This window comes from Sciurus carolinensis, chromosome 9 (assembly GCF_902686445.1).
Source record: "Sciurus carolinensis chromosome 9, mSciCar1.2, whole genome shotgun sequence".
Lineage (NCBI taxonomy): Eukaryota > Metazoa > Chordata > Mammalia > Rodentia > Sciuridae > Sciurus > Sciurus carolinensis.
Genome location: NC_062221.1, coordinates 64,707,074 through 64,731,817, shown reverse-complemented (window position 1 = coordinate 64,731,817; position 24,744 = coordinate 64,707,074). Strand labels below are relative to the sequence as shown.

Here is a 24,744-nt window from a genome sequence, read left to right as displayed (position 1 = left end):
CTCCCTTGTTGTGAATGTACATTTTTCTTGAGTAAAGTCAGTGATCTCTGAATTAGTAGCCATTTTAGGTATCTTAAATGCTAAAAACGTGTCTTTTCCCCTGCATATTCAAAGGAAAAACTGGATTTCTATGTTTTTAAAACAGTTAAATTTAAATAATGCTAAGAAAATTCACATTTCTAGGTAATGTGTATATTCTAAGGAATAAAACTGCTTAAAATTCAAGGGGAGATGGGAATTATAAATCTATCATGCCAAAAGCCCTAAGTATCTGATTAACTACCTGATTTCCTTCCTATTTTTCCTTCTAAATTTTTCCCAGTAACGTTTTCTCCTGCCCTTTTCCCTTCTTATGGCCTGCTTTGTGCTTTGCTAACTTGCATGTCCCCAGTGGTTGCTGTAAATAGCGACGAGGCCAGGCGGGAGTCTCTGTTCTGTCCTGATGAGCTAGATTCACTCTTCTCCTACTTTGATACTTCTTCAAAACTGCGTAGTAGTAAGTACTGCTCTCAGGAGCATTCCAAGTCTGTGCAGTGGTCATTGTGCGGTGTGGCCATTTCTCTAGATGTTACCCATTGTCTCAGAATTACACATTACTTTTAGTAGTGCAATAAATTAAGCTCTTTACTACTCCTAATGGTTTATGGGGAATGAGATGTTAAAACTCTGAAAATAAGTTTATTTTCAGGCTTTGTGATTGACTTACATTACAATAAGCTAAGTGTTCAAAAGGATTAAAATTGTATTAAATGTGTTCTACTGGTGGTGGCTGAGTTCATGTTGATATATAAGCACTCATATTAAAACCTTGTTGGTTGCGGGAAATTGCTATCTAAATGTGAACTTTAATCACTAGCTGATTTTTCTTTAAAACAGTCAAAAGTAATGACAGTGGGATCCAGCAGAGCTCTGATGATGGGAGAGAATCTTTACCCTCCGTGGTGTCAGCCAATAGTTTATATGAATCGGGTGAGTTTTGATGGAATTCAGTATTAATTGGTATAGTTTGCATGTGGTAAGTGCCTAGTCTTGGTTAAATAGTTTCTGAAGGAATTGGTTAGTCTTTTAGAAGATACTAAGGGAGGAATAAAACTGTTAAATGAGAAAGCAACTATTTCTCTTCATATTTGAAAATCTCTCCTAGTTGTACAATCTTCCAAGCCTCATGATATATGCTAAAAATGCCTTCCCAATAACTAAGGATAATTTTTTTTTTTTTTTTTTTTTTTGGGTGCTGGGGATCGAACCCAGGGCCTTGTGCTTACAAGGCAAGCACTCTACCGACTAAGCTATCTCCCCAGCCCCAAGGATAATTTTTAACCCACAATTTTAACCCACAAGCACCATGCGTCTTATCTTTGTCTTTCCTTGTGGCTATCTTTTCTTATCAGAAGATCAGCAATTTCTTCTCCATTAAGTTTTTCCTTTGACCAGTGCTTTCTGCCTTTATTCTTTCTTCCATGAGTTCAGTGATTTTGGTCTTGTGGAATTCTCAGGGGAGTAAGCATTCTTTACATTATTTGAACTGATTATAGTGCAAATAGTGATGGTACTAGGAATGAAATGAGGTTTGTCTAGTGGGGAAATTCTTCAGGGATTCTTGTTGCTTCCTGAATCCATGCTGATGGAAATATAGCCAAGGTAACAGAGTAATTAGCCTATCTGTTGGATACCAGCAAGATAACAAAGGCCTAACATACCAGTTGATGTCTTTATGAGAGAAGGTTGAATGTTGGTGAATAATTAGTCTATAGGAAATAAGACTTATGTGAAAATCTGCCATAAGCTTATTGTGATAGATTAGTGGTTTCTTATGTCACAATTTTCACATTGTGATGAGTGTAAGAGTTCTTTTTTTTTTAAAAAAAAATTGGGGTAAAATGCATACAACAAAAAATTTGCCATCTTAACCATTTTTAAATCTATGATTCAATGCATTAAGTATATATTCACTTTGTGCCACCATTACCAACCATTCCTCCACAGAACTCTTTTTTCATTTTGTAAAACTGGAACAGTGTACCTATTAAACAATTCATCCTTTTCTCGCCAAGAGTTCATTTTGATTAATGTATTTGTGTTTGCTTTTCAGAAGGAGAAAGGCAAGATTCTTCTGTGTTTCTCGACTCTAAACATCTTAATCCAGGACTTCAGCTTTATAGGGCTTCATATGAAAAAAATCTTCCTAAAATGGCTGAGGCTTTGGCTCATGGTGCCGATGTGAATTGGGCTAACTCAGAGGAAAACAAAGCAACGCCACTTATTCAGGCTGTATTAGGGGTATGAATTTATACATTGAGGTTTTCATTGATGTAAAATATATAATAGCATAAGTTCTGAACATGGCTTTAGTGTGTGTATGTGTGTGTGTTTTTTAAAAAATTTTTGCTTTAAGAGATGGCTTAGAAAACAAAGAAACTTTTGTGTACCTAGTAGTGATTTCTGAGTATCACTTTGATTATTTTAGTTCTTTTTTTTTTTTTCTTTTAGTTTTTTTTTTTTGTTTGTTTGTTTGTTTAATGGAAGAGAATTCTGATAATGAAAGTAGTCAACTATCAATAAATTCCTATTAGAAGTAGTTTTGGAGAAGAAATTAAACTACCATTTCTTTGCTTTCATTGGGAGGTATTTTTGTGTGTGGGGGAGAAGAATAAGATGGAAGTACTATTTGAGTAAAGTAAATGAAACTGTACTTTGTGAATGGATGTGGGAGGCTGGTTATTGGGGATTGAACCCAGGGCTTACCATCAGCTTGGCAAGTGCTCTACCACTGAGCTGCATCCCCAGCCCTTTTTATGCTATTTTGAGAGAGGGTCTTGCCAAGTTGCCCAGGCTGAACTTGCCATCCTCCTGCTTCAACCTCCTCCTGAGTAGTGGGATTATAGGCTTGCACCCCCACACCTGGCATTATGCTGTTTTTAATTAGAAATGTATTTCTGTTTTTTATTGTTTGCATTTGTACATCATTATCCACTTTTCTCTTTAAGGGCTCTTTGGTGACATGTGAGTTCCTCCTACAGAATGGTGCTAATGTGAACCAAAGAGATGTCCAAGGGCGGGGACCACTACATCATGCCACTGTCTTAGGGCACACAGGGTAACTATAGTGCTTAAATATTTAGGTAGATGTTATTTGAAAAATTATTTTGAAATAACGTTTTGCTTTTTCTCGGGTCGAGATCTTTAGGTTGTAAGGAGATACATTCCTATGTCTTGTATTGTTATGTTGAAATTTGAAAGTTCCAAAGTTTTTTTCAGAAAAAAATGATAGTTTCCAGACCAGAAATTTCAAAGCTTATTTTGACCTTAACTTGTCATTAAATACAATAGTTTTAGTACTTAACCTCCTCTATTCTTACAGTTGGGGTGGTTTTGTCAGACAGTTTGAGTCTGTATTTGTGTTTATGCATGTACACATACAGTATCTACATAGTGCACACATCCACAATTCTAATTTGGCAGAATTTTGTAACTTAGGAATTTTACATGGAGTAACTAGGTAGATTACAAGGTAAATTTGTGATTTGGGCAGTTGACGTTATGGCATTTGAAGAGTGCTCAGACCTATAGAACATGTACTTTTAATTATAAAGTATAAAGGGGGGAAAAAGGTTGGCTTTATATCAAAACTTTGTGTCATAAGCAGTTGGTTTCTAAATAAACCATCTCAGAGTTTTATTCTAGTTATCATTTCCTGGTGGTCAAGAAGCTGTTCTTTTTTTAATTTTTTAAAATAACATCTTTTATTTTTATTATAACTTATTTTCTTTCCCTTTATCAGCAAGAGATTGATTTTTTTAAAAAATAAATTGAGTATATGTACTTTAATTCAGCTGCAGAAGCTTCACAAACAGCATTGCCCAAGTGTTGGCTTTTTTTTTTTTAAATGGTACAAAAATATTTTTTTTGTGAAAATTTTCATATACTGAAAATACCACACAATTTACAACACTTGAAAAAAATATATTCAATTCACATCAATTCTCAAATCCTCAGTCTAGAAGATACCATTATTTTACTCAGTCTACCATTGCTTCTAAAATAGGAAAGATTAGATAAAAAAGGGTCTGTATCACAGACCAATGTGCTTGGCATTGTGGGGATTCACATTTTAAATCACCCTGAAGCTGGATAAAATACCATTTGGATTTTTCTTCTTAAGTTGTTTCTGCTTAAATGACATCAGGAGATACAGACATGACCATTGAAAAAAGATTACTTTAGTTTGCCATCATCAAAACTATAGCATTAACGAATGTACTTGTATTCCAAACACAGCATGAGATATTATCAGTTTTAAAACTTGCTAAAATTGATGTACGTGTTATAAAAATATTTGTCCATGAGGTGACTGATTTGGGGTTATTTTTCTGGGGCATTAGAGTGTTCTTAGTCTTTTAGGGTATGTTTTATCATGTCCACCAATAAGACAGACATATTGACTGTTGCATACACTTTTAAAAAGGTTGAAAAATATTAAATTCACAATCTCATCTTTTACAGTCTTCATTAGATAATTAAATTCTTTAATTAAAATTAAAATTAATAATGTTAAATTTTAGTATTTTAATTTGAAAGTCAGCAAAATCTTATTTTATCATTCGTGGCTTCCTTAATTCCCCAATAATGGCCTTGAATGATCTTTCTTTAATTTTCTCAAAATCTGTGTACTGGAGCTGGGGTTGTGGCTCAGTGGCAGTGCACTTGCCTAGCATGTGTGAGGCCCTGGGTTCGATCTTCAGCACCACATTAAAAAAAAAAAAAAAAAAGTATTGTGTCCACCCACAAAAAAACAAAAAACAAAACTATTTACTTTTTTTATGATATTCTTTAAGGGTATGGGCCATGATTTATATATCCTACTGTGCTTTATAGCACCAGACTATATAAGATAATATAAATGAAAATACTTCAAAATGTATATTGATCTTAGTCAGTTTTTATTATTAAAATCAGTGTTCTTTAAATTTTTGTAGAATGAGCCAAGAGTTTTGTAATGAAATATTTAAGTTAGGTCAGCTTTTTATTTTTTAAGATTAATATTATTTTTATTCTTGTTGGCAATATTTCAAAAATGCTGTTTCCTTAAACAGGCAGGTATGTTTATTCCTAAAGCGAGGTGCCAATCAGCATGCCACTGATGAAGAAGGGAAAGACCCTTTGAGCATCGCTGTGGAAGCCGCCAATGCTGATATAGTAACCTTGTGAGTATTTCCTTTCTACTTGATTATTTCCCATGCAGTGTGATACTTAAACTGGGTGTTAACACAGAGCTTCATGAGTTGTATGAATTTTAATTGTGGTTGGTATTTGCTCTGTACCATGTGCTTCTCTCAGCACATTAAATGTAAGAGCTTCAAATGCACAAACTGCTTTGGTTCTCACAACAACCCCACGAAAAAGATATTATTTTTAGATAGATTTCTTTTTTTTTTTTTAGTACTGGGGATCAAACCCATGGCCTTTGACTTGCTAGGCAGGCACTCTACCATTGAGGTACATCACAGCAATATTACTTTCATTATCTTTATTTATTCCAAGTATTTTATTAGTATATTTTAAGTTGTACATAATGGTGGGAATTGTTCTTATGTATTTATACATGCATACAATGTAACAATATAATTTGGCCAATATCACTCCCCTGCACTTTCCTTCTCCCTCCTTTCATCCTACCCCTTGGTCCCTTTCCTCTATTCTACTGATCTCCCTTTGATTTTCAAGAGATCCCTGCCACCTTTTCCTTTTTCCTCTCTAGTTTCCACATATGAGAAAACATGTGACCCATGGTGTTCTGAGTTTGTTCACTTAACATAGTGGTCTCTAGTTCTATCCATTTTCCTGCAAATGACATAGTTTCACTTTTCTTTATGACTGAATTCAACTCCATTGTGTATATACACCACATTTTATTGATCCATTAATACACTGATGGATACCTAGGCTAGTTCCATAGTTCGTTAAAAATTGTGCTTCTATAAACATGGATCTGCACATATCATTATCGTATACTGACTTTTAATTCCTTAGAATAAATACCAAGGAGTGGTATACCTGAATCATATGGTAGTTCTGTGCCTGGTCATTTGAGAAATCTCCATACTGATTTTCATAGTGGTTGTACTAATTTACAGTTCAACCAACAGTGCAAAAGTGTTCTTTTTTTCCCAAATCCTCTCTGGCATTATTATTATTTATGTTCTTGATGACTGCCATTCTGCCTGGCATGAGATGAAATCTCAGTGTAGTTTTGATTTGCATTTCCCAAATTGCTAATGATGTTGAACTTTTTTTCATGTATTTGTTGAACATTTGTTTCTTCTTTTGAGAAGTGTCTGTTTAATTCATTTGCCCATTTATTAACTGTTTTGTTTTTGTGTGTGTGTATAGTTTCTTTTTATATTCTAGATATTAACCCTTTGTCAGAAGAGTAGCTAGTAGTAGTAGATTTTCTCATATCCTTATAGATAAGGATGCCATGTTAGATAGTTTCAGCAATTAGTGAGTGATGGAGCTGCAACTTGAAACCAAGAATTCTGACGCTTAGCTACTTTTGCTATATTGCCTAATCAGTAGAAATTATACCATTGACTTCTCTGAAATGGTTTCTTTAACTCTCATTATAGTACTAAGGCTGGGATTGGAATTGGTAGAATAACAGGTACCTTGAGTATTAGAGGATTTTAAGTAGGGAGGGCAACTCCATTGTTGTTAGTAACTTGTGCAGTTGCATCACCATTGGGTGGTAATATTTAGAAATGTGTACTTTAAAAACAAAACAGTTATTTACATGAACTGAGCATGGTGTCATATACCTGTAATCCCAGCAACTTGGGAAGCTGGGGCAGGAGAATCACAAGTTCAAGGCCAGCCTTGGCAACTTAGTGAGGCCCTAAGCAATTTAGTGAGACCCCGTTCTTAAAATAAAAAACAAAAAGTTTTGGGGATGTAGCTAGGTAAAACATACCTAGGTTCAATTCCCAGTGCCCCCTTTTCTCTCCTCCCCCCAAAATTATCTACATAAACACTTGATTGTTTTTTAAGATTAAAAAAAACATATTTTTGAAGATTTGAATAAAATTTAATGTGATCTATTAAAGAATTTTGAGGTTTTAACTTGGTTTATATATTAATTCAAAGTAGTTTGTTACACTTGGAATCTGGAAATGTGATTGTCACCTATACTTCATTGTTATATAGATGGCAGAAGTATATTTTATATTGTCACTTATTCATTCTACTCTGGACTATGTGAAGCCCTGAATTGGTGTTTCCTCTCTCATTAGAGTAGAAGCAGGTACTTTCACACTACTGACACTTGGTCACAAACACTCCCATGACTGCCTTGCGTTCCTGAGCTTCCACTGGGGATTCCTGGCTTGTCTTGTGTCACCCCCCCAACTCCTGCCAAATTAGAAAACAAAACAGCAAAGGACACTTTCCCCACTGTAGGAGTTTTTGCTGTTGTGGAAAGTACCATAGGAAAATTGAGGCCTATTACACCATTCTTTATTTAGTGTAGGAGAAAAAAATAGTTAATAAAAAGAAAGAATTGGAACAGTATGGAGAAACTTGCTCTGGATGCAGCTTCCCAGGCAATTCCTATATAGCAGTGGCCTCCCTCAAAAACATCTGTTCCCAATTTGCCTGAATTTTCTTATGTTACTTGTGTTAAGACTTGTTATATTTAAGAATTTTAAAAAAATTAGTGTCCTCTCTAAAAATCCACATACTAAAGGAAGACTTGTGGAGCGATCATGTAATTGAGAGGAGATGAAGGGAATTGTGGAACTTTGAAGACAGGCAAAGCCCACTTCAGATGCTGCAACTCCCAGAGTGATAGAGGTCTGGGAAGGCAGTAGCTACTTGGTGACCCAGAAGGCCTGGCTAGGAGTACAAAGGAAGAGAGGGGTACCCAAGAGAAAATTTTCCTATTTTAAAATGATGTTTAAATTTAGTTTAAAAAAAAGATGGGGGGCGGGGATACTTGTCCTCTTCATCCAGTGCTATATGTCTTCTGTTGTCTGGAAGAATAACGCCCAAAGAATGTAAAGCCAGTATCGTAACCTCGGGAAAATTTTGATAACCCATAGTCATTTATTACAGTTTTTGGATGTCAAAATATATTCCCAATATTTAGAGGAAACTTGTGCTGTTTATACATTGTAAACTATCTCACTTCAGAGTAAACTTAAGACAGGCCATTGCTTACATACTATAAAAGAAAGATTTCAACAATTGGCAGCTATAATTTGATAGGTTGCTGGAGAAGCCAGGAATTCTCTGCAGCCTGGAGATGCAGGGATCCTGCTTAAATAGAGCTGAAGTACTCAAAAATCTTTTATTGTCTTTTTTCATGAGACTGTATGGAGGTGATAATTATTTTTTATCTGAAATCACTGGATCTGAAAAACTAAAAAGCCAATTTGTTTTAATGGCAAATATTGGTAAAGGGGAACAAAATCACATCAGCACAAGTATCACCTGCTTATATAGTTAATTTGTTTATGAACGTTTAAATCACATAACTTCATCTAAAATATATTTTTTTTAAATTTTAGGTTACGTTTAGCAAGAATGAATGAAGAAATGCGGGAATCAGAAGGACTTTATGGACAGCCAGGTCAATATTCTACTAATAACCATACTGAAATGCAGTATAAGAAATGCATTCAGGAATTTATCAGTTTACAATTGGAAGATTCATAGTTCTTTAGCCAGCTAATGTGATACTATAGAGTTTTATAACCTACTTATAAATTGTGAGTTGTTAGCTATATTCTGTACCTTCTGAATTCTTGGGAGGCTGATCTCAACCCTTGAGAATCCACAGCTATTCCTTTTACAGTGCACATTTGCTGTGTTTCATTTTGGCTGCTGACTTCTTCATCTGCTGTACAGATGTCTTCCACATACATTCCAGTGACCCCAGTGGAATGATGAAAATACTCCATATACTTACAGCAGCAAAATAGTTGTTTTCTTTTTGTAATTCTTTTTAGCTGTCAAGTGAATATAACAAAGTTACTTTCTTTTTGTTATTCAGGGAATTTCTATACATTGTGTTCAGGAAAAAAAAAAAAAAACAAACAAAAAAAAACCACCAAACAAATTACCATGCATTCTGCATATTAAAAAAATCAGTATGGAAAATACCAAGAAAAAGTTTATGAACAAGTTTTATATTCCAATCTAAAAATGAGTTGAAGATTTAAAGTAACAATGTACCAGTAGGTTTAAAAGTCCATAATGGGAGTGGAGTTATTTAAAATGTTGAAAAACAAGGTCTCATTTTTATCTTTAACTTTGCCCCAAGCAACTGTACAATATCTGTTGGATAAGTGGAAGTTTTTAGAACAGCATTTTGTGAACCCATTGGCAAAGTAGACTTGTTCCTATTAGAGAAATCTCAACTCATGATCACCTAAAGTTTTGTTCTGAGTAATTTTCACCTAAGTTGAGATGTCACGGAAAAGAGGAAGTATTGCTGATCATATTCCTCTTTTATGAACACATGCTGATTCTTCACAAAGAATATTTATTGAATTTTTAGTTTTGTGATTTTGAGTATGTGAATTATTAATCTTTTAAATTCATATACATATTAGTAAAACATTTCAGGAATTTATGACTAAAATACTTTAGAATGTTCAGGTTATAATTAGTATATTTTTGATTTTTAAAAAATGAATATTGGTAACTCCATTTTAGCAGTGACCTGGTAATATCATTTCCTCTTCCTGTTTAAGTGTTTTGAGATTTCTGTACTGGCTTCAGCCATTTGCTTTATTTTAACTAGATTCATGTATAATGTATCAGTGGGTTATTCTTTTCTCAGAGGACTGTTGTTTATTGCTTATTTTTGACCTGATTTAATGTGGAACTAGTAAGGACTTTGAGAATTGAGGCATTTCAGCTAGATACTTGTAATCTAGGGCGTCCCACTCTAATCCTATGGATCATATGTACTACTTACTTATGATATTCCGAGATGTAAGAGTGCTGATTTGGGTGAAGCTCTAGTGTTAATTCTGGATTTCACCCATTTGTTTTAAACTTGAATGTTGAATTTTAAATAAGTTATAATTTTGTAACAGATATACTTAAGTGATAGTATTAATAGGCCATTTTTGAGGCCTTTGTGTTTAAGCACTTTAAAATAAAAATTGATCAAAGGATATGATCTGACATTTGTGAGATAATAGTGAACTTCAAGATTTTGAGTTAAACAATTTTTTTCCCTGAGATTTTAAATTTAAATGTTTGGTCAGTGGCTCTTTCCTTATGGTGTTTGCTGATGAAGTTTTCCCAACTGATTAGTCAGAAGGTCAGTGAATGACTTCTCTGGAGTTGGAAACTTGGAAAGACAGAACCTCTTACTACGACTTCTAGTTCTGCCCAAATTGCTTGGGTGGCTATTGCCATCATTTAGGAGCATTCTAATGTCTCTTTCACTGTCACTTATGTATAAATTTATATATAAGTATGTGAACTTCCATTCATCAGTAGAAAATTTATTTTTCAGTTTATTTTAATGAAAATTTGAAAAAGGCCTCATTTTAAAATAAGCTTTTCTATCATTCCCAAATTTTAAAAGTTAAAAAAATAGATCAGGATTCTGGAACTAGTGTATGAATCAGAATAAAATTAGACTTTTTTGGATTGTGGATCATCTTGAAAATACTAAGATTCTTAACACATTTGCAAGACCTATTATTTAAAGCAGAAAAAAATTTATGCTTATATAGGTGACGTGGTGAAATGGCACAGCAATTGCTCTCTGGTAACTTTTCCTTTATGAGTTTGGAGAGAGAGATGTTTGACTCCAGCAGTAGTTCTTTGGTTTTCTTCTGCTTATCATTATAAATTTTTTTCTAAGAGATTCTGGTTAATTGCTTTACTGGAATCCTTTTTTTTTTTTTTTTAAATTGTCTTAGTAATAGAAAACCTCAGAACTCTATGTAGTTTATAGGTACAGGAATTTTCAATCTTGATATTGATGAGCTCTACCATTTACAAGACTGGATACAGTGTTTGGCAATCATGGACCTATTTCTAAGAAACCTCATTTGTGAACTTTTTATCTATAACCTTGAGACTGGGACTCCCTACTCTTGCAGGGCACTGTTAAGAGCACACAGTCACTGAAGATGTGTTCTTTAGCAGTCCCAGAACTCTTCGGAGGTGAGGGAAATCGCATACCCAGCTCTCCATTGTCAGAAATCAGTTTGGTGGTTCCCAGTTTCTGACTCTGTGACTCCTTTTGATTGTTGGCAAGTTCTCAACCAGTTGAGAATCACTGCTTTAGGGAACAACTGTTGGTTTTGTGAGTAGCCAGCAGAGTGTGGGAACTGATCAAGTCAGTTGCAGAAGGAAACTGTTACTAGCCCAGAAAAGGCAGGATCATGCATACTGTCACCTGGGGGTGAGTCTCACACATGCTGCTGTCTTTTTGAGGGAGTTCATGTTATGAGAAAGTCCTGATGTCTTGAATAATCATAACTGCTGTTGTGATGGATATTTTGAATACCAAAAATTAAAAATGACTTTAAACTATCAGTAGAAACACATGAGTCTACATTTGAAAAACTCAGACCTGTCCAGACAAAGAAAAGCTAACTCTCTGAAAGGAAAAAAAAAATGTGGTTAAGCAGTTTGAAGAATATTCTTAGATTAGCATTACAAATATTGGGTGATCAGTTGTTTATCATCTATAATAAATTTTTAAATGTACTTCTGGGAACATTCCAGGGCAGGATATTCTGGTTTTTGTTTATGTGTTCTAGTGTAGACAAATTATATTTGCCTTGGGGAAAATTCCAAGTGTTTGGAATTATATTTAAACTTTGAATAATCACAATGAAGTTCAATTTGTTTAGCTATATTAAATATCCTAGTCACTTGTTCTTGTAACATTTTCTTTTGACAACATATTTTGAGGTCTAAGAAAGATAGTATATTAACAGTGCATTAATTGTTTTGTTAGAAGCTAAATGTTAGCAAAAAGTTTGTGTGTGAAATGGAAACTTCTTTTGTATTTTATTAACTCTTTTTAAACGTACTCAGTCAGTGAAACCAATGATTATTATAGCACCAACATTTTCCTTCAAGGAAGCATTTAATGCAGTGAATGAAAGGTCTTATAATTTGTTTTGCATGGTACAATGGTTCTACTAAAATGTACTTGTGTAATAGGTACTAGATGATTTAAAAACAAAAACTAGAAAACCATAAAAAAACTCACAGCTTGTTATACAAAATATGCATTGCTAATTGTAGAAGCCATATATTGCCATTGTACTGTCGTAATACTTAAGAATGCTCATCTGGTGCTATCTGTAAACTATTTGGCATTAGCATCTGCTAGATCTTTTTCCTATTTCTTGAATGTATAATGTGTGCCTTTTAAGTTACTTCTGGTGTTGAATGGTAAAATCAGTGTGGTATTTTTGTATTATAATCTGCACTTTACACTTTCTTGGAAAGTAAAATTCTAGACTATCTAGTTTAAACAGTATTTTAAAATATTTATAATGTTTACAATAAATATTTTACATATTTTAATTCAACATCTAAAAATAGGAAAAATTTTAAAGTATTTTGTATGATTTGTTAATTGCTCTTCAAAGTTGCTCTCTTCTGTTTATTTTATATCTTTTAGAATGGTTAAAAATGGGAATAGATTATAGTTTGTCTTTTAATGTGGAAGTAATTTAAGCAGTCAGGTTTATAATTGGATTGTCTTGCCAATTCCAATATATTGACCTTTAGTTTTTATTAACAATAACATGGGTTCCGTGTTAGTCTCAGCCAACCCACTGCAATTATCTTGTCCCCACCCCCTTTTATTTTTAAAGTAGATTGATTAGGTTTAACTGATCGTTCCAGATTATGATTAAATTTCCAGGGCTAAATGAAAACTATATATGCATTTTAATAAATTGCTTTTTACACAGACTAAATATTTAAAGGAACTAAATATTAAAAGTATTAAAATCTTTTTATTGAAAACTCTGGGTTATGTCATTAGGTCTTTTTACTAGCTTTTTATCCCTCTTCCCCAACATTTTTCTAATTCTCTAGCTTTTGGTGTGACATCTATTGCTTCAACAATCTTGCTTTTTAAAATTGACAAAACCTAACGGCACTATTAACAATTATAGCAATGTGTTTGTTATAAGATGGATGCAAGTTATCTTATGGGAATGATTATAAAACCCTGTTGCAAAAGTAGTAATCTAAAACAGTATTTTATGCTCAAAATCCTGGAACAGAGTTATGCGACGTGCTTGTCTAAGGCTAATGTTTTGCAAGAAGCATTCCTAATGAATGTTTTATCTTGAAAACACCATTCCTTCATCCGAGGGATTAATTTGTGTGTATATAGTTCCTGCTATAACATCAACATCTAGAATTTACATCTCTACAAGGATATTTGAATAGTCATATATTCATTTCTCTAATTTAATAGATGTCTTTGGTATTTATTCCCATTTTGTCATAGCATTCTTGCTCATATGACCTACAGTGAACAAAAAGTTTCAGACAGTGTGAAACTCTGATTTTATAGTCCTTTTCTAGGCTTATTATAAGCTTAGTAAGTAGTGGATTAGATATATTAGTTTAAGCATTGAAGTATGAGTGAAGAATTACATGTAATTTTACTTTAAATTTATTCTAATTTAAAGATAATATTAATAGGAAGCTTTTCCCCAACTCAATTATCAGTTTATCTTGTTAATAACTTGCATCCATCAGAAACATTAGTATTTGGTTTTGGTCATTTCTTTTGGCCTTTATCAAAGGAATATCTATTACTTCATTTAGAATGATCTTTATTTCTCATGTGTTAATAAATGTGTTTCTTTACATTGCTTTAAAACACTTGCATCTATGCTCTTTTCTGACTTTGAGCTTTCCTCTGTGGCTGCATCTGAGGTGCTTGTTTCAGGTATAGTTTTTTTTTCTTTCATCATATACTTTTCTGGCATTATTATTTTAGTTGGCCTTTTTTCTTCCCCCCAAAAATGCTCATCTGAACAATTTTTTAATGAATTTTAGTTATTAGTCATAAAAATAAATGTTGTTTTATTAATACTCGTGTAAATTTTAAAAATGTTCTTATTTTACTTTCATGCAGGTGATGAAACTTACCAGGACATTTTTCGTGATTTTTCACAAATGGCATCCAATAATCCAGAGAAACTCAATCGTTTCCAGCAAGAGTCACAGAAATTCTGAATTTTTTTAATAAGGGGAAAAATATAAAATCTGACAACTAATGTGTACAGCTAAAAACTCACAACTTTTTACTGCTTTAATTCTACTTAATTTTGGTAGATACTGAATGGTTTGGAAAAAATTACCCATTCATTCTTATTTTTATAAATTAAAACACAGATCTCTCATAGTTGGGAGAGGATTCCACTTTAGGACCTCTTTTATTAAAAAATAAAGCCTATTGAAAGGGCTGTTTTTTATAGATAAAAGTTTAATCTAGGTTTAGGCCATCTCTAGGTTATAAGATGCTAAGATGTTAGAAAAAAATCTTTTTTATTTTATTTTTTTGCCAATGGGCGGTATCTTTTTCCATGCATCATGTCCAGAATCATTCAGTCAAGCATGTTTGTGTCAAGTGGGAGCCAATTATCCTGCCTGCCTCAAGAATATGTCTTTTCTTTAGCTTCCCTGATGATTTTTGGTGGTTGAATTAGGTGTATGTGTTGGTAGGTTTTTTGGTAGTCTAGTTACCATACACACAACATATGGTTTAATTATCAGAACTAGAGTATAGGCTCCTTAAATGCAGTCATGCTTTTTAGGTGATGGGATATTGTCCAGTACTTTACCATCCATGTAATGTCTATACAAGTAGACCATAGTTAAGTCATTTAGATTTATTCCATCTTCTGAATCAAAGACACTTTTAATATTTTTTTCAACCCCCCCCAAAAGAAGTTATAATTCTTTATTATTGGGTGATGTCCTAAAACCTTGACAGATCTATCAATGTAATAGAACTGTTTCAAAAGTTATTGGAGGATTGGCGTTGTAGCTCAGTGGTAGAGCACTTGCCTAGCATGTGTGAGGCACTGGGTTTGATTCTCAGCACTGCATATAAATAAACAAGTAAAATAAAGGCCCATCATCAACTTAAAAATATTAAAAAGTTTGCTTGAATGTTGCAAAATTATGCTTTCATCAAAAGATAACTTTCAAAGGAAAAGTTGATTTATAAAATGATATAGGACTTTTTTATAGTAGAAATTTGTCCTTTTTAAGATAGATTTTTGCTATTGTTTTTGGTGAAAGAAAAATTTCTTTGTATAAAGGAGAAAAAATTCCATTTTTCTTCAGTTTATATTAAAATATACAGTAGTAAATTAAAAAAAATTTTTCCTACATCCTGTGTACTGTATGTACAGTATACATTCCTTTAAATTATATCATGTAAATAGTTCGAGAGTTTGATCACATAAATCATAGATCCTTGAGTGCCAGATCTTTGTGAATATACTTACCATTCATAAGCTACAAATTTGTTCGATTCCATCTTTGATTAACGGGTCTTATCAACAGTATAGTATAATTTACCTTATGATTCCATTCCAACATTTCAACAATTAAGTTTAATTCTTGAGAAATTATACATAAGTAATATTATTGATACTCAGTTTCTAAATAAGAGGTTTTTAAACTTATAAAAGAGAAATTAAATTTAATCAGGTAGATAACTTTTTTTACTTTTTCCATTAATAAGAGTCTTATAAATTGATTAAACATCATATCAGAATCTATCTAGGCAGGAATTATATTGAAAAAATTCACATACAGAAAAGATTCCATAATTTTTCCAAATTGCAAGCATTAGTAATAGCCACTATATATTAAATAAAGATAAAAATATATTTTTGAATGACTTTTGAGAAATGCTAATTCCCAAAGCATTGTGTTTTAATTACAGCATAGCAGAAACATTATCTTTCATTTAACCTCAGAGTCCCACATCATCTGGTTTTATAAGTATTTTATCTAAAGGCAAAAGTCTGATTCGTAACATTTTATTAGAGCAACCTTTGAAATTAATTGTCCTAAAAGCTCAAGGAAGAGATATGTGTTAAAATAAACAGAAAGGAAGATGGATAAGAGAAAAGAAAGCCTCACTTTTCCTTTTCAGAGTCTGCTCTTCTAATTCTAGACTTCATTCCTTAAGCTCCTGACTTTTGGCTGAGGACACTCTGTGCTGGTTCCCTTTGTCTCCAGCCACTGGTGCTTGAGATCACCTCTGGAACCTCTGTGGCTGTGGGGGCAATTCCTTGTGACCCATTACCTCCTTTGGCTGGAGTCACGAGTTGTTATTGTGGCACTAATTAGTTTCTACTTACATCTAATGGTTAGATGCATTTGAAGTGTGCTAAAGATGTTCATGGTTTTGAATATCTTCAGAGAAAGCTAAATCTTTGATATTTGCAGGGAGTCTGGCAACACAAAAGTACATTTCTGTGGCTTGGTTTTTTTGAGGGCTCCATCTGGACAAAATTTGGCAGAAGTAATGGAGTAAACAGCAAGGCTTTAAATTAATAGTTTCAAATTAGGTTGGCTCTTAGGTAATATTTGCTGTATCTACCATTAGCTTTTATATAATGTATAACAAATCTGAATTGTGTTATGCTGTGAACTATTCAGTGTATTATGAGAAATTATAGTATAAACAATGTTAATACTCTTGGGCTTTTTGGTCTTTTCATAACCAATGTGCTGGTATTAGTTCCTGATTCTTTATGATTATCCTGTTAGCTTATTATCATTAGCTCATTAACATAAAAATGGGATTAACAGCAAATTAAGAATAGCACCATTGCAAAGAGTTCATAAAGTACGGTTTAATTTTAGAACTAGACTAAAGGTTATCGAGCACTTATTCACAATGCTTCATTTTACACGTGTCAGGTTTCTAAGGTTTTAAAAACTAATTTTTTGTACACTCCTTAGAAATTCAGAAATTTCCTGGGATTTACTATATTACAGTGTGTCTAATGCTGTAGATTTTAATGAACTTTGGTGTTTACATTTCCAAACAGACTTAATTTGTTACTTGAACTTTAATTTTTCATAAATGCATTTTGTTAAAAAGAAATTAGACCTTTGCAGTTTTTGATAATGTTAGCAGCATTTTAAAAATTAAATTTTACATGTGTTAAGTATGGTCACAATAAGCCAAATTGTGTTTAAGTCTAAATTTACTACCCATTTTGAATAATCAGACATTTCCAGATCACTCATATTGTCAAATTAACTCCTGTTTGATGGCACTTTTGACCATGGACAAGAGCTGGAAAATGATATATTTTTATGCATTCAGATGTCCAGAATGACTTAAGAACTGCATGATATCTTGGAAAGAGCACTGGACTAGTAGTCACTATCCTTTTTGGATTCAAGTTTCCTGAAAAAATAAAAAAATGGGCAAAGTAAGCTGAAAATATAAAAACATCCCTTTGTGTGTGTTTTATTTACTTGTAATGTACCTGGACATTGCTTTATCTCACCTGATTCTCTCAGTAGGAACTACTAAGAGCTTCAGCATTGTCTGCTTTTTAATCCTAGTGTTTGCCTCTTGTTTTACAGAGGTGGTCACTCTGTTTGCTAGTTGATGGCAGAGCTGACACCATAACCCACATCTGACTGACTACAAGTCAGAGGCACTTTACTTGTATCATGAAATTATTTGAAATCATGGTAAAGCAGCAAAATCTGATAATGCCTGCGAGCTTTCCTTGTGTTTAATAACAAATGCTCCAAATGTCTGGAGAACCTTGATACAAAATTTGAAGGAATAGATTGGGATTTAGAGATATCAAATTGTGGTATATTTCACATTTTTGTAATAATAAACATTAATAAAAGATGATTTTAATTTACCACTTAATCAATTTCTTGATGCTTTCAAATGAAAGGTCACTAAAAGGGGTTTGGTTCAGTTTGAATTGTCACATATAAAGATGGTTTTTCTGTTTATTTAAATTTATCCACTTAAAATGGGATGATGTGAGGACAAAGCAATATTTGATTAAATACCATTTTCTCGGTGTGGGTCTTTTCACTATCTCATTTTGTAGATTTTCTTATTTTTCTTCAAATCCCCTATCCCTATTTTTGGTTTTAATTTTAAACAGGGAAAGCTTGCTACATTATAAAGATTGTTGGCACCATTTATTTTACACAATGGCTAAAGATTAATTTTGGAAATGATGAGCTACTTTTCTATATGTGTTTACTCATGCTTTGTGATACTCTTGGATCATTCCAGTCATAAAGACTTATTACATGTAATATTTCTTGTTACCTGTGAAAAGATTTACTTTAAAGAATGTATAACCAACACTCCCATTTACTTTTTATTAGTATGTAGAGGATTTATATCTAATTCATGAATGTAGTTTTGCTGTAGTTTGTTATTGTAAATGGAACAAAGTACATTTTCTTTAGTTATTCTATAATGTACATTATGTAAGAATTGTAAATATACTTGATTAAGTACTTTGTATGGTGAAAAATTACAATAATAAGTCAATAAAAATCTCACTTCTGGCATAGTTTTTTAATGCTCAGACTTCCACTTTCTTGAGAACCACTACTCTTGACATACCTGTTATATTTAAGGTACTGTATACTTTTCTGACCCTTTCAAATTGATCCATATTGTCATTTATTTCAGTGAAGAAATCCATTTTGATCTTCCAAGTATTTTCTTCTTTCTGATCACAGAGAGGTTATGCTCCCTAATTTGTTGACTAAAAACCACAGAAGGGTTTTCTTTCCTAATCTAGGCAATGCTTTCACACTCCATCCTTTTAGTAAATAAACAAAAAATTGTTTTTGTATGAATTGGGATAGAAGGGCAGCTGGTAAAACAGAACTGGAAGTGAATTTTTGCTTTTGTCTTTCCTTTTAAAAATTAATTGAAAGCAGACACATGCAATTTTTCATGTAACTTCCTTTATTCAGTTTCATTTTCAGAAGAGTTCTCTGAAGAAAACATACTGATAGTGAGTGTTTTAAATGAAACTAAAGCAGCCTTCCTTTTCTTTATCAAGGAAACAAATTTTTTATTTGCAGAAAAATATTTAACAAGTAATGAAGATAGTCATCCATAATTCTGTTATCTATCTGTTCTGTCCAAAATGGAACCCACTAGCCAAATGTGACTATATTATTTAAAATCAGACAATGAAGAGTTAAGTTCCTCAGTCATAGTGCCATGTTTTAAGAGCTGAGTATCCTCCCATGTGGCTAGTAACTCTTGATTTGAACAGGGTAGAAAATAGGACACATATAAATTCCACACTTCACAGGTGACTAATATGTCTGGAGTCTTTATAGGTCTTTTCTCAATTGTTTTTTGTTTTAAATTTCCACATGTAGCTTGTTGAATATATCATTTAAATGATAATTTAAATAATAATTTAAATAATTTTAGTTTAACCATTTAATTGATATCATTTTATTCCAATTTTGCTATACTAATCCTAGCTCTTGTAGCTAAATATTTGGTACATTCTTAATTATTTCCTTAGGATGAATTCCTTGAAGTGAAAATGCTGGTTTGATGGGTGGATGTATATCTGTTTGTGTGTGTGTGTGTGTGTGTGTGTGTGTATTAGGGGTATTTGTTTATATAATTTGATTACATTTGTTGACTACATATATATAATATATACACATAACTTGTTTCATTTTGTACTGGAGGTTGAACCCAGAGGTACTTTACCACTGAGCCACATCCCCAGTCCTTTTTATCTTGTATTTTGAGACTGGGTCTCAATAAGTTGCTGAGGCTGGCCTCAAACTTGCAATCCTGCCTCAGTCTTCCAAGTTGCTGGGATTACAGGTGTGAACCAGGGTGGGTATATTTTGAAGCTCATTCAGTGTGTAAAGTACTGAGCTGTACTGGGGATACTGTGGTTATAAAAAAGGTAGATGATACCTCCTGTTTTCTTGGTGTGTTTCCTTCTTGTAACAGCAACTTGGACTAGGATACTAAGATAGTGGGTAGCCCTTGTGGAATCCTTGAGGATGGTACCTACTAGCTCAGACACTGGGTGGGGAAGTTTCAAGACCATTCCTGTAGTCAGTGACCTGTAAATCAAGTCTGAAGTGGAAGCAAGCTTGGATAATGTACCTAGATCTACAGATGTGGAGATTACACAACAGGAAAAGCCATTTGCCTAATCTTCTCTAGTCAGAAATCAGAGCTTGGCCCAAATCAAAGTTAGAATTGCAGGGCTCTATATTATGCTTGCTTTCTTTCATTCTTTTTTTTTGCATCTTTTTAAATTTGTTCTTTTTAGATACACATGACAGTAGGGTGTATTTTGACATACATACATGGAGAGTTTTGTCTACCTTACCATGTTATGATATACCCAGATATATCCAGTGTGTAAGCTAAAAAAGCAGCACATATTACCATATTAACACAGTACATACATTTTCTTATTTGTCCTATTTTCTTTAGCTAGAAGATAAACTGTTTAAGGGCAGAGATTTTTGTCTTTTCACTGCTGTATCCTTGGGTGCTACTATGCTTGGTAAGGTAGCAGGTACACGAATCTTTTGAATACTGTACCAGGAGTGGTGATGTTATAAATGTCTGAAAAATAAAGCTTGTTGAATAAATTCTAGGATAAGTGGTAGAGGGAAAAACCAGTAAAATTATGGAATTGTGCCTTTTGGTTCCCTACCTACACCTAAAACTTATTGATGGTGTAGGTGGTGGACTAAAAGGCACAATTCCAGAATAAGTTCTCCCTATAATTTAGAGACTCAATTATTAAGAGATTTGGGGTTTAGTATTTATAAATACCCCAGAAAAGCTATTGTTGCCAGGCTATTGTAGACGATGTATAGACTTTTAAAAAAATGAGTTTTGTGTCTCTAGCATAATTTATTCAATACGAAATGTTAGGCACTGTTCTGCTTTTTCTCTACTCTCTTTCATAACCCTATAAGGCATAAGATATTAGCCCCACCTTATATTTGGGTGTTACTGTGGTTCAGAGTGATTCAGTAACTCACCTAAAGTCTGACGACTTGTGGTGGAGCTGGAGTTCCAGCCTGAATCATCTACTCCAGAGCTTGTTCTCTTCACTGCTGTCATATGCAAAAGGTTGTGAAATACACACAACTCAGAGCCTGAATTACTGGTTTTCAAGGAAATTGGCTTAAGTTAAGCTTGGACTTTGGAAACGGTAAGACTTGTGCTGAGATCCCGCCTGCATTACTTACTGTTCAACTAGAGTTGGGTACTTCTCTAAATCTGTTTCCTTGTTGGTAAATCCCTCTATCTCATGTAGTCGGGAGGATCTAATGACTACTCAGCTGTGGTAATTCTGCTGTGAGTTGTGATCCCCTCTGTCCATGGTGAGTAGTATGTATTGAACTTGTTGCCAGACCCGTTTCAGAGGTCTGATGTTTTCCAGAAGTCTTGTGCCAATTAGAAAGGACAAGAGTTAAAATGTAGTTTTGAGAAAGATGGACTCCCTCTTTTATTCTGCAAGTAATAGCTCGTGGTAATAAAGTGGCAGAGGTACATTTGTGTATACATCTGCCCATGCACTTTCTCCTCGCCCCTTCCAAGCACCTGTAGTGTTTACTTTAGAACTCTTGGTAAATCATCAATTCTTCAAGTATTGAAGTTAATGAGTTTCTATCTGATTGGCAGTGTTCAACTGTGTGACTAGGGCAAGTTACTTTAGTATGCCTCAGTTAAGAATTTGGAAAACTGCCTGGGACATTTAGGTTCTTTTAAAAATGTTAAAATCTTATTAAAAATAGGGGCTCTCTGAAAGACCACGACGTGTTGGGCAGCAGGGTCCCCCTGCTGGCCACACACTTAGATGACCTCTGGTGTGTCCCAGAGGTGCGAAGTGGGGTGAGATTTCCACCTCGTTTGTTACTGAGCCTGTTAGATTAAATCCCCTAGCCCCAGCTAGTACCCAAGATGTGAAGGGAGTATGGGAGTGGGGCATAAAATCTCCAAAATATTAGGGGGAAAATGTGTATCGAGATAAATGTTTCCCTCGTCTTGCGTCCAGGGTATCTTTATGATTACCGATGGTCCTGCGTTGGGCGCAATTCCCTCGAGGCTCACCTTCGCTACCAAGCCTTTGGGGTTGGTCAGGTTGGAGCGCTGGTTCTCAGACCGTACAACTGGCCTGCTTTCTCCAGACGCCTAGGTCCTCAGCCCGCTGCCCGACTCACCCCCAATTCCAGAGGAGGACCACCAGCAGGCCCTTGCGCTTTGATCCCTCGGAACCTAGGACCCGGCGGTCGTTGGGCACGCCCTGACCCCGCCTCCCGCGCTTCAACGCGTGCCACTGGCTCTGGGTAGCGCGGCCCCGCCCCGCCATGGCCGCCTCCTGCCGCCGGGGTTAGGTGGCTGGTGGGCCCCTGGCTCCTAGCTCATGGGCCTCCTCCGAGGCTGTCCCCCATGCGCTCGGGCCATGGCGCGCCTAGGCGCTGTCCGCTCTCACTACTGCGCGTTGCTGCTGGCTGCGGCGCTTGCGGTCTGTGCCTTCTATTACCTAGGTTCGGGCCGGGAGACCTTCTCCAGCGCCACCAAGAGGTTGAAGGAGGCCCGCGCTGGGGTCCCCTCCGCGCCTTCGCCGCTCACGCCAGAGGTGGCGCGGGGCTCCGTGGCACCGGGCCCGGGCGCCAAGGCCAAGAACCTGGAGGGCGGCGGGATCGGGCCGGTGGACTACCACCTGCTGATGATGTTCACCAAAGCCGAGCACAATGCCGCACTTCAGGCCAAGGCTCGCGTCGCGCTGCGCTCGCTGCTACGTCTTGCCAAGTTCGAGGCGCACGAGGTGCTTAACCTGCACTTCGTGAGCGAGGAGGCCAGCCGCGAGGTGGCCAAGGCCCTGCTGCGGGAGCTGCTGCCACCTGCCGCCAGCTTCAAGTGCAAGGTGAGCGGCACCACAGCTGGGGGCTCCTGGTGGGTAGCCTACGCCCATTTGCGGTTAGTGAGCACTCCCAGCGGAGGACAGCGGTCGGGACGGGGTGGGGGGCTTCCTGGCGCAGTCGACTTGGGACGCCGGTAGTCTAACTCTGCCCTTCCCTAAATGTGTGTTCACATCCTGCTGGAGGCCTTGTCTGGGGGTGTGTCCTAGAACCCAGTGAGTTCAACTGATGTAGAAGTGGAGCGGCAGTTTTAACTGATGGTCTGGCTTCGCTCTTCCCGCTTTCATTGCTATCCCCTGGAAAATCAGCAAGCCGCCATTTGCACGCATTGACGAGTTCAGTAGTGCTTTCAGAGTCTGCACCTCTTTTTTTAGGTTCTTTGACTTCTGAGGATGGAACTGGGCCTTTGAAGGCACCAGAAGTCACCTGAACAGTCTGCCGGACAGGGTCTTGGTGAGGCCTCTGAAAGTGTCGGAGTTGTACTGCACTTCTTAGTAGTGCTTAAGGTATTTCAGTCAGATCTGGTGAAAGTGTCACTCGGCTCTTGTCCTCCCCCTGTCTCTTTCTCCTCTGTCCCCGAGGGTTTTGAAACCATTTAGAGAAGTTGTGGGTTTCTCCTTTTGAGTAAGAGAAAGCTCTGAGAGGTCTGGGGAGAGCACAGTTAGCTGCCTTGCCCCAGGCCCTACCAACCTGCCTCCACGCACTCCCACCTCTTTATTCACTCACTTAACCCTTCTGGGATTGTTGTTGCCGCTAGTCTGTGTTTCCTCCATCAACTTGCTTGGCTTATTTTAACCCAATAGTTGTACAGAGGGGCTTCAAAGTCTGATTTTTGGATAGGAATAGTAGGTGATCTTAAAGAATGGAGACTGATGTTGGTGGGGGAAGGGCAATGAGGCAAGAGTAGTGTCCCCTGTTCCTGCCTAGCTTGGTGGGGGAGCTGCTGCCAGGATCCTGTAGGGTTTGGGGGTGTGCAGTGGCTTTTTTGTTGTCTAGAGTGTCAAGGAGCGAATGGGAAGATCTGGGATCTGACCAGGTCTAAACACCACCCTGAAGACCATAATTGTCATTTTCACCTGCTGGTCAGTGGTAGCAACCTGGGCCTTGTCCACACCATTGCCAGTTCTCTACCCTCCCCTCATCCTGAGTTCCAGCTCAGACTCTTGTTGCACACACAGCACTTTTCAGCCCTCATACCTCTGCATGTGTCTGTCCCACTGTTGGGGTGCATTTTCCAAATCTTGACCATCTTCAGATACCAAACCCTCTTTGGAGTCATCCAAGGTGCCCCAGCTGAATTGTGTGTCTTCCTCTTCTTTCCTCTTATCATCTGTTCCTATGTATGATGTCTGGCAGAAATATTGGGACCAGACCCAGGTCCAGGCTCCTGCCTTGGAGTATGTTTCCTACTCTGACTCCCTGTCCTTGTGGGCCCCAGTTCTGACAGCCACAGCCCTCACTCAAGGCCTGGAGGCAGCTGCAAATGACCTGAAGGAACTGCCACCTCCCCTGTTGAGGCATGAATGGTGAGGGTGGGGGCCTTTTAATCAGATGGCAATGGGCATGTAAGGGTTTATCAGTCCTGTGACCATGTTGTGCCCATTATTTTTGAATACATATTTTGGGAATCTGTCTTCTATTTGTGATAAAATAATCTTTTCTTTAAATGTGTGCTTCTTAAAAGGCTTGCTTCACTTATCTGAGACTTTAATTCATAGCTTTGGAATGCTTCTTCCTACCCCATGAATCACTCCACGTATGCCTTTCATTTTGCCTGGT

At 35.9% G+C, this 24,744-nt stretch overlaps 2 protein-coding genes across 14 annotated transcripts in view; both read left to right on the top strand.

The window, feature by feature from the left end:
* Acap2 (ArfGAP with coiled-coil, ankyrin repeat and PH domains 2) overlaps nucleotides 1–18,588 on the top strand; it is a 127,293-nt gene extending 108,705 nt beyond the window's left edge. For 8 of the 13 annotated variants that reach the window (XM_047563536.1, XM_047563535.1, XM_047563530.1 and 5 more), the window contains 7 exons: nucleotides 392–496; nucleotides 877–969; nucleotides 2,093–2,280; nucleotides 2,988–3,097; nucleotides 5,094–5,204; nucleotides 8,562–8,623; nucleotides 14,141–18,588. In XM_047563536.1, the coding sequence (XP_047419492.1) occupies nucleotides 392–496; nucleotides 877–969; nucleotides 2,093–2,280; nucleotides 2,988–3,097; nucleotides 5,094–5,204; nucleotides 8,562–8,623; nucleotides 14,141–14,241 (770 nt within the window). In that variant the 3' untranslated portion in view covers nucleotides 14,242–18,588. Of the gene's footprint in view, nucleotides 1–391; nucleotides 497–876; nucleotides 970–2,092; nucleotides 2,281–2,987; nucleotides 3,098–5,093; nucleotides 5,205–8,561; nucleotides 9,145–14,140 lie in introns of those variants that run through there. The other 5 variants (XM_047563534.1, XM_047563532.1, XM_047563531.1 and 2 more) reach the window with 2 other exon arrangements.
* Nucleotides 18,589–22,412: 3,824 nt separating this feature from the next.
* Xxylt1 (xyloside xylosyltransferase 1) overlaps nucleotides 22,413–24,744 on the top strand; it is a 158,185-nt gene continuing 155,853 nt past the window's right edge. Inside the window, exon 1 of the mRNA XM_047564144.1 lies at nucleotides 22,413–22,970. Within this exon, the coding sequence (XP_047420100.1) occupies nucleotides 22,467–22,970 (504 nt within the window). The 5' untranslated portion in view covers nucleotides 22,413–22,466. The remainder of the gene's footprint in view (nucleotides 22,971–24,744) is intronic.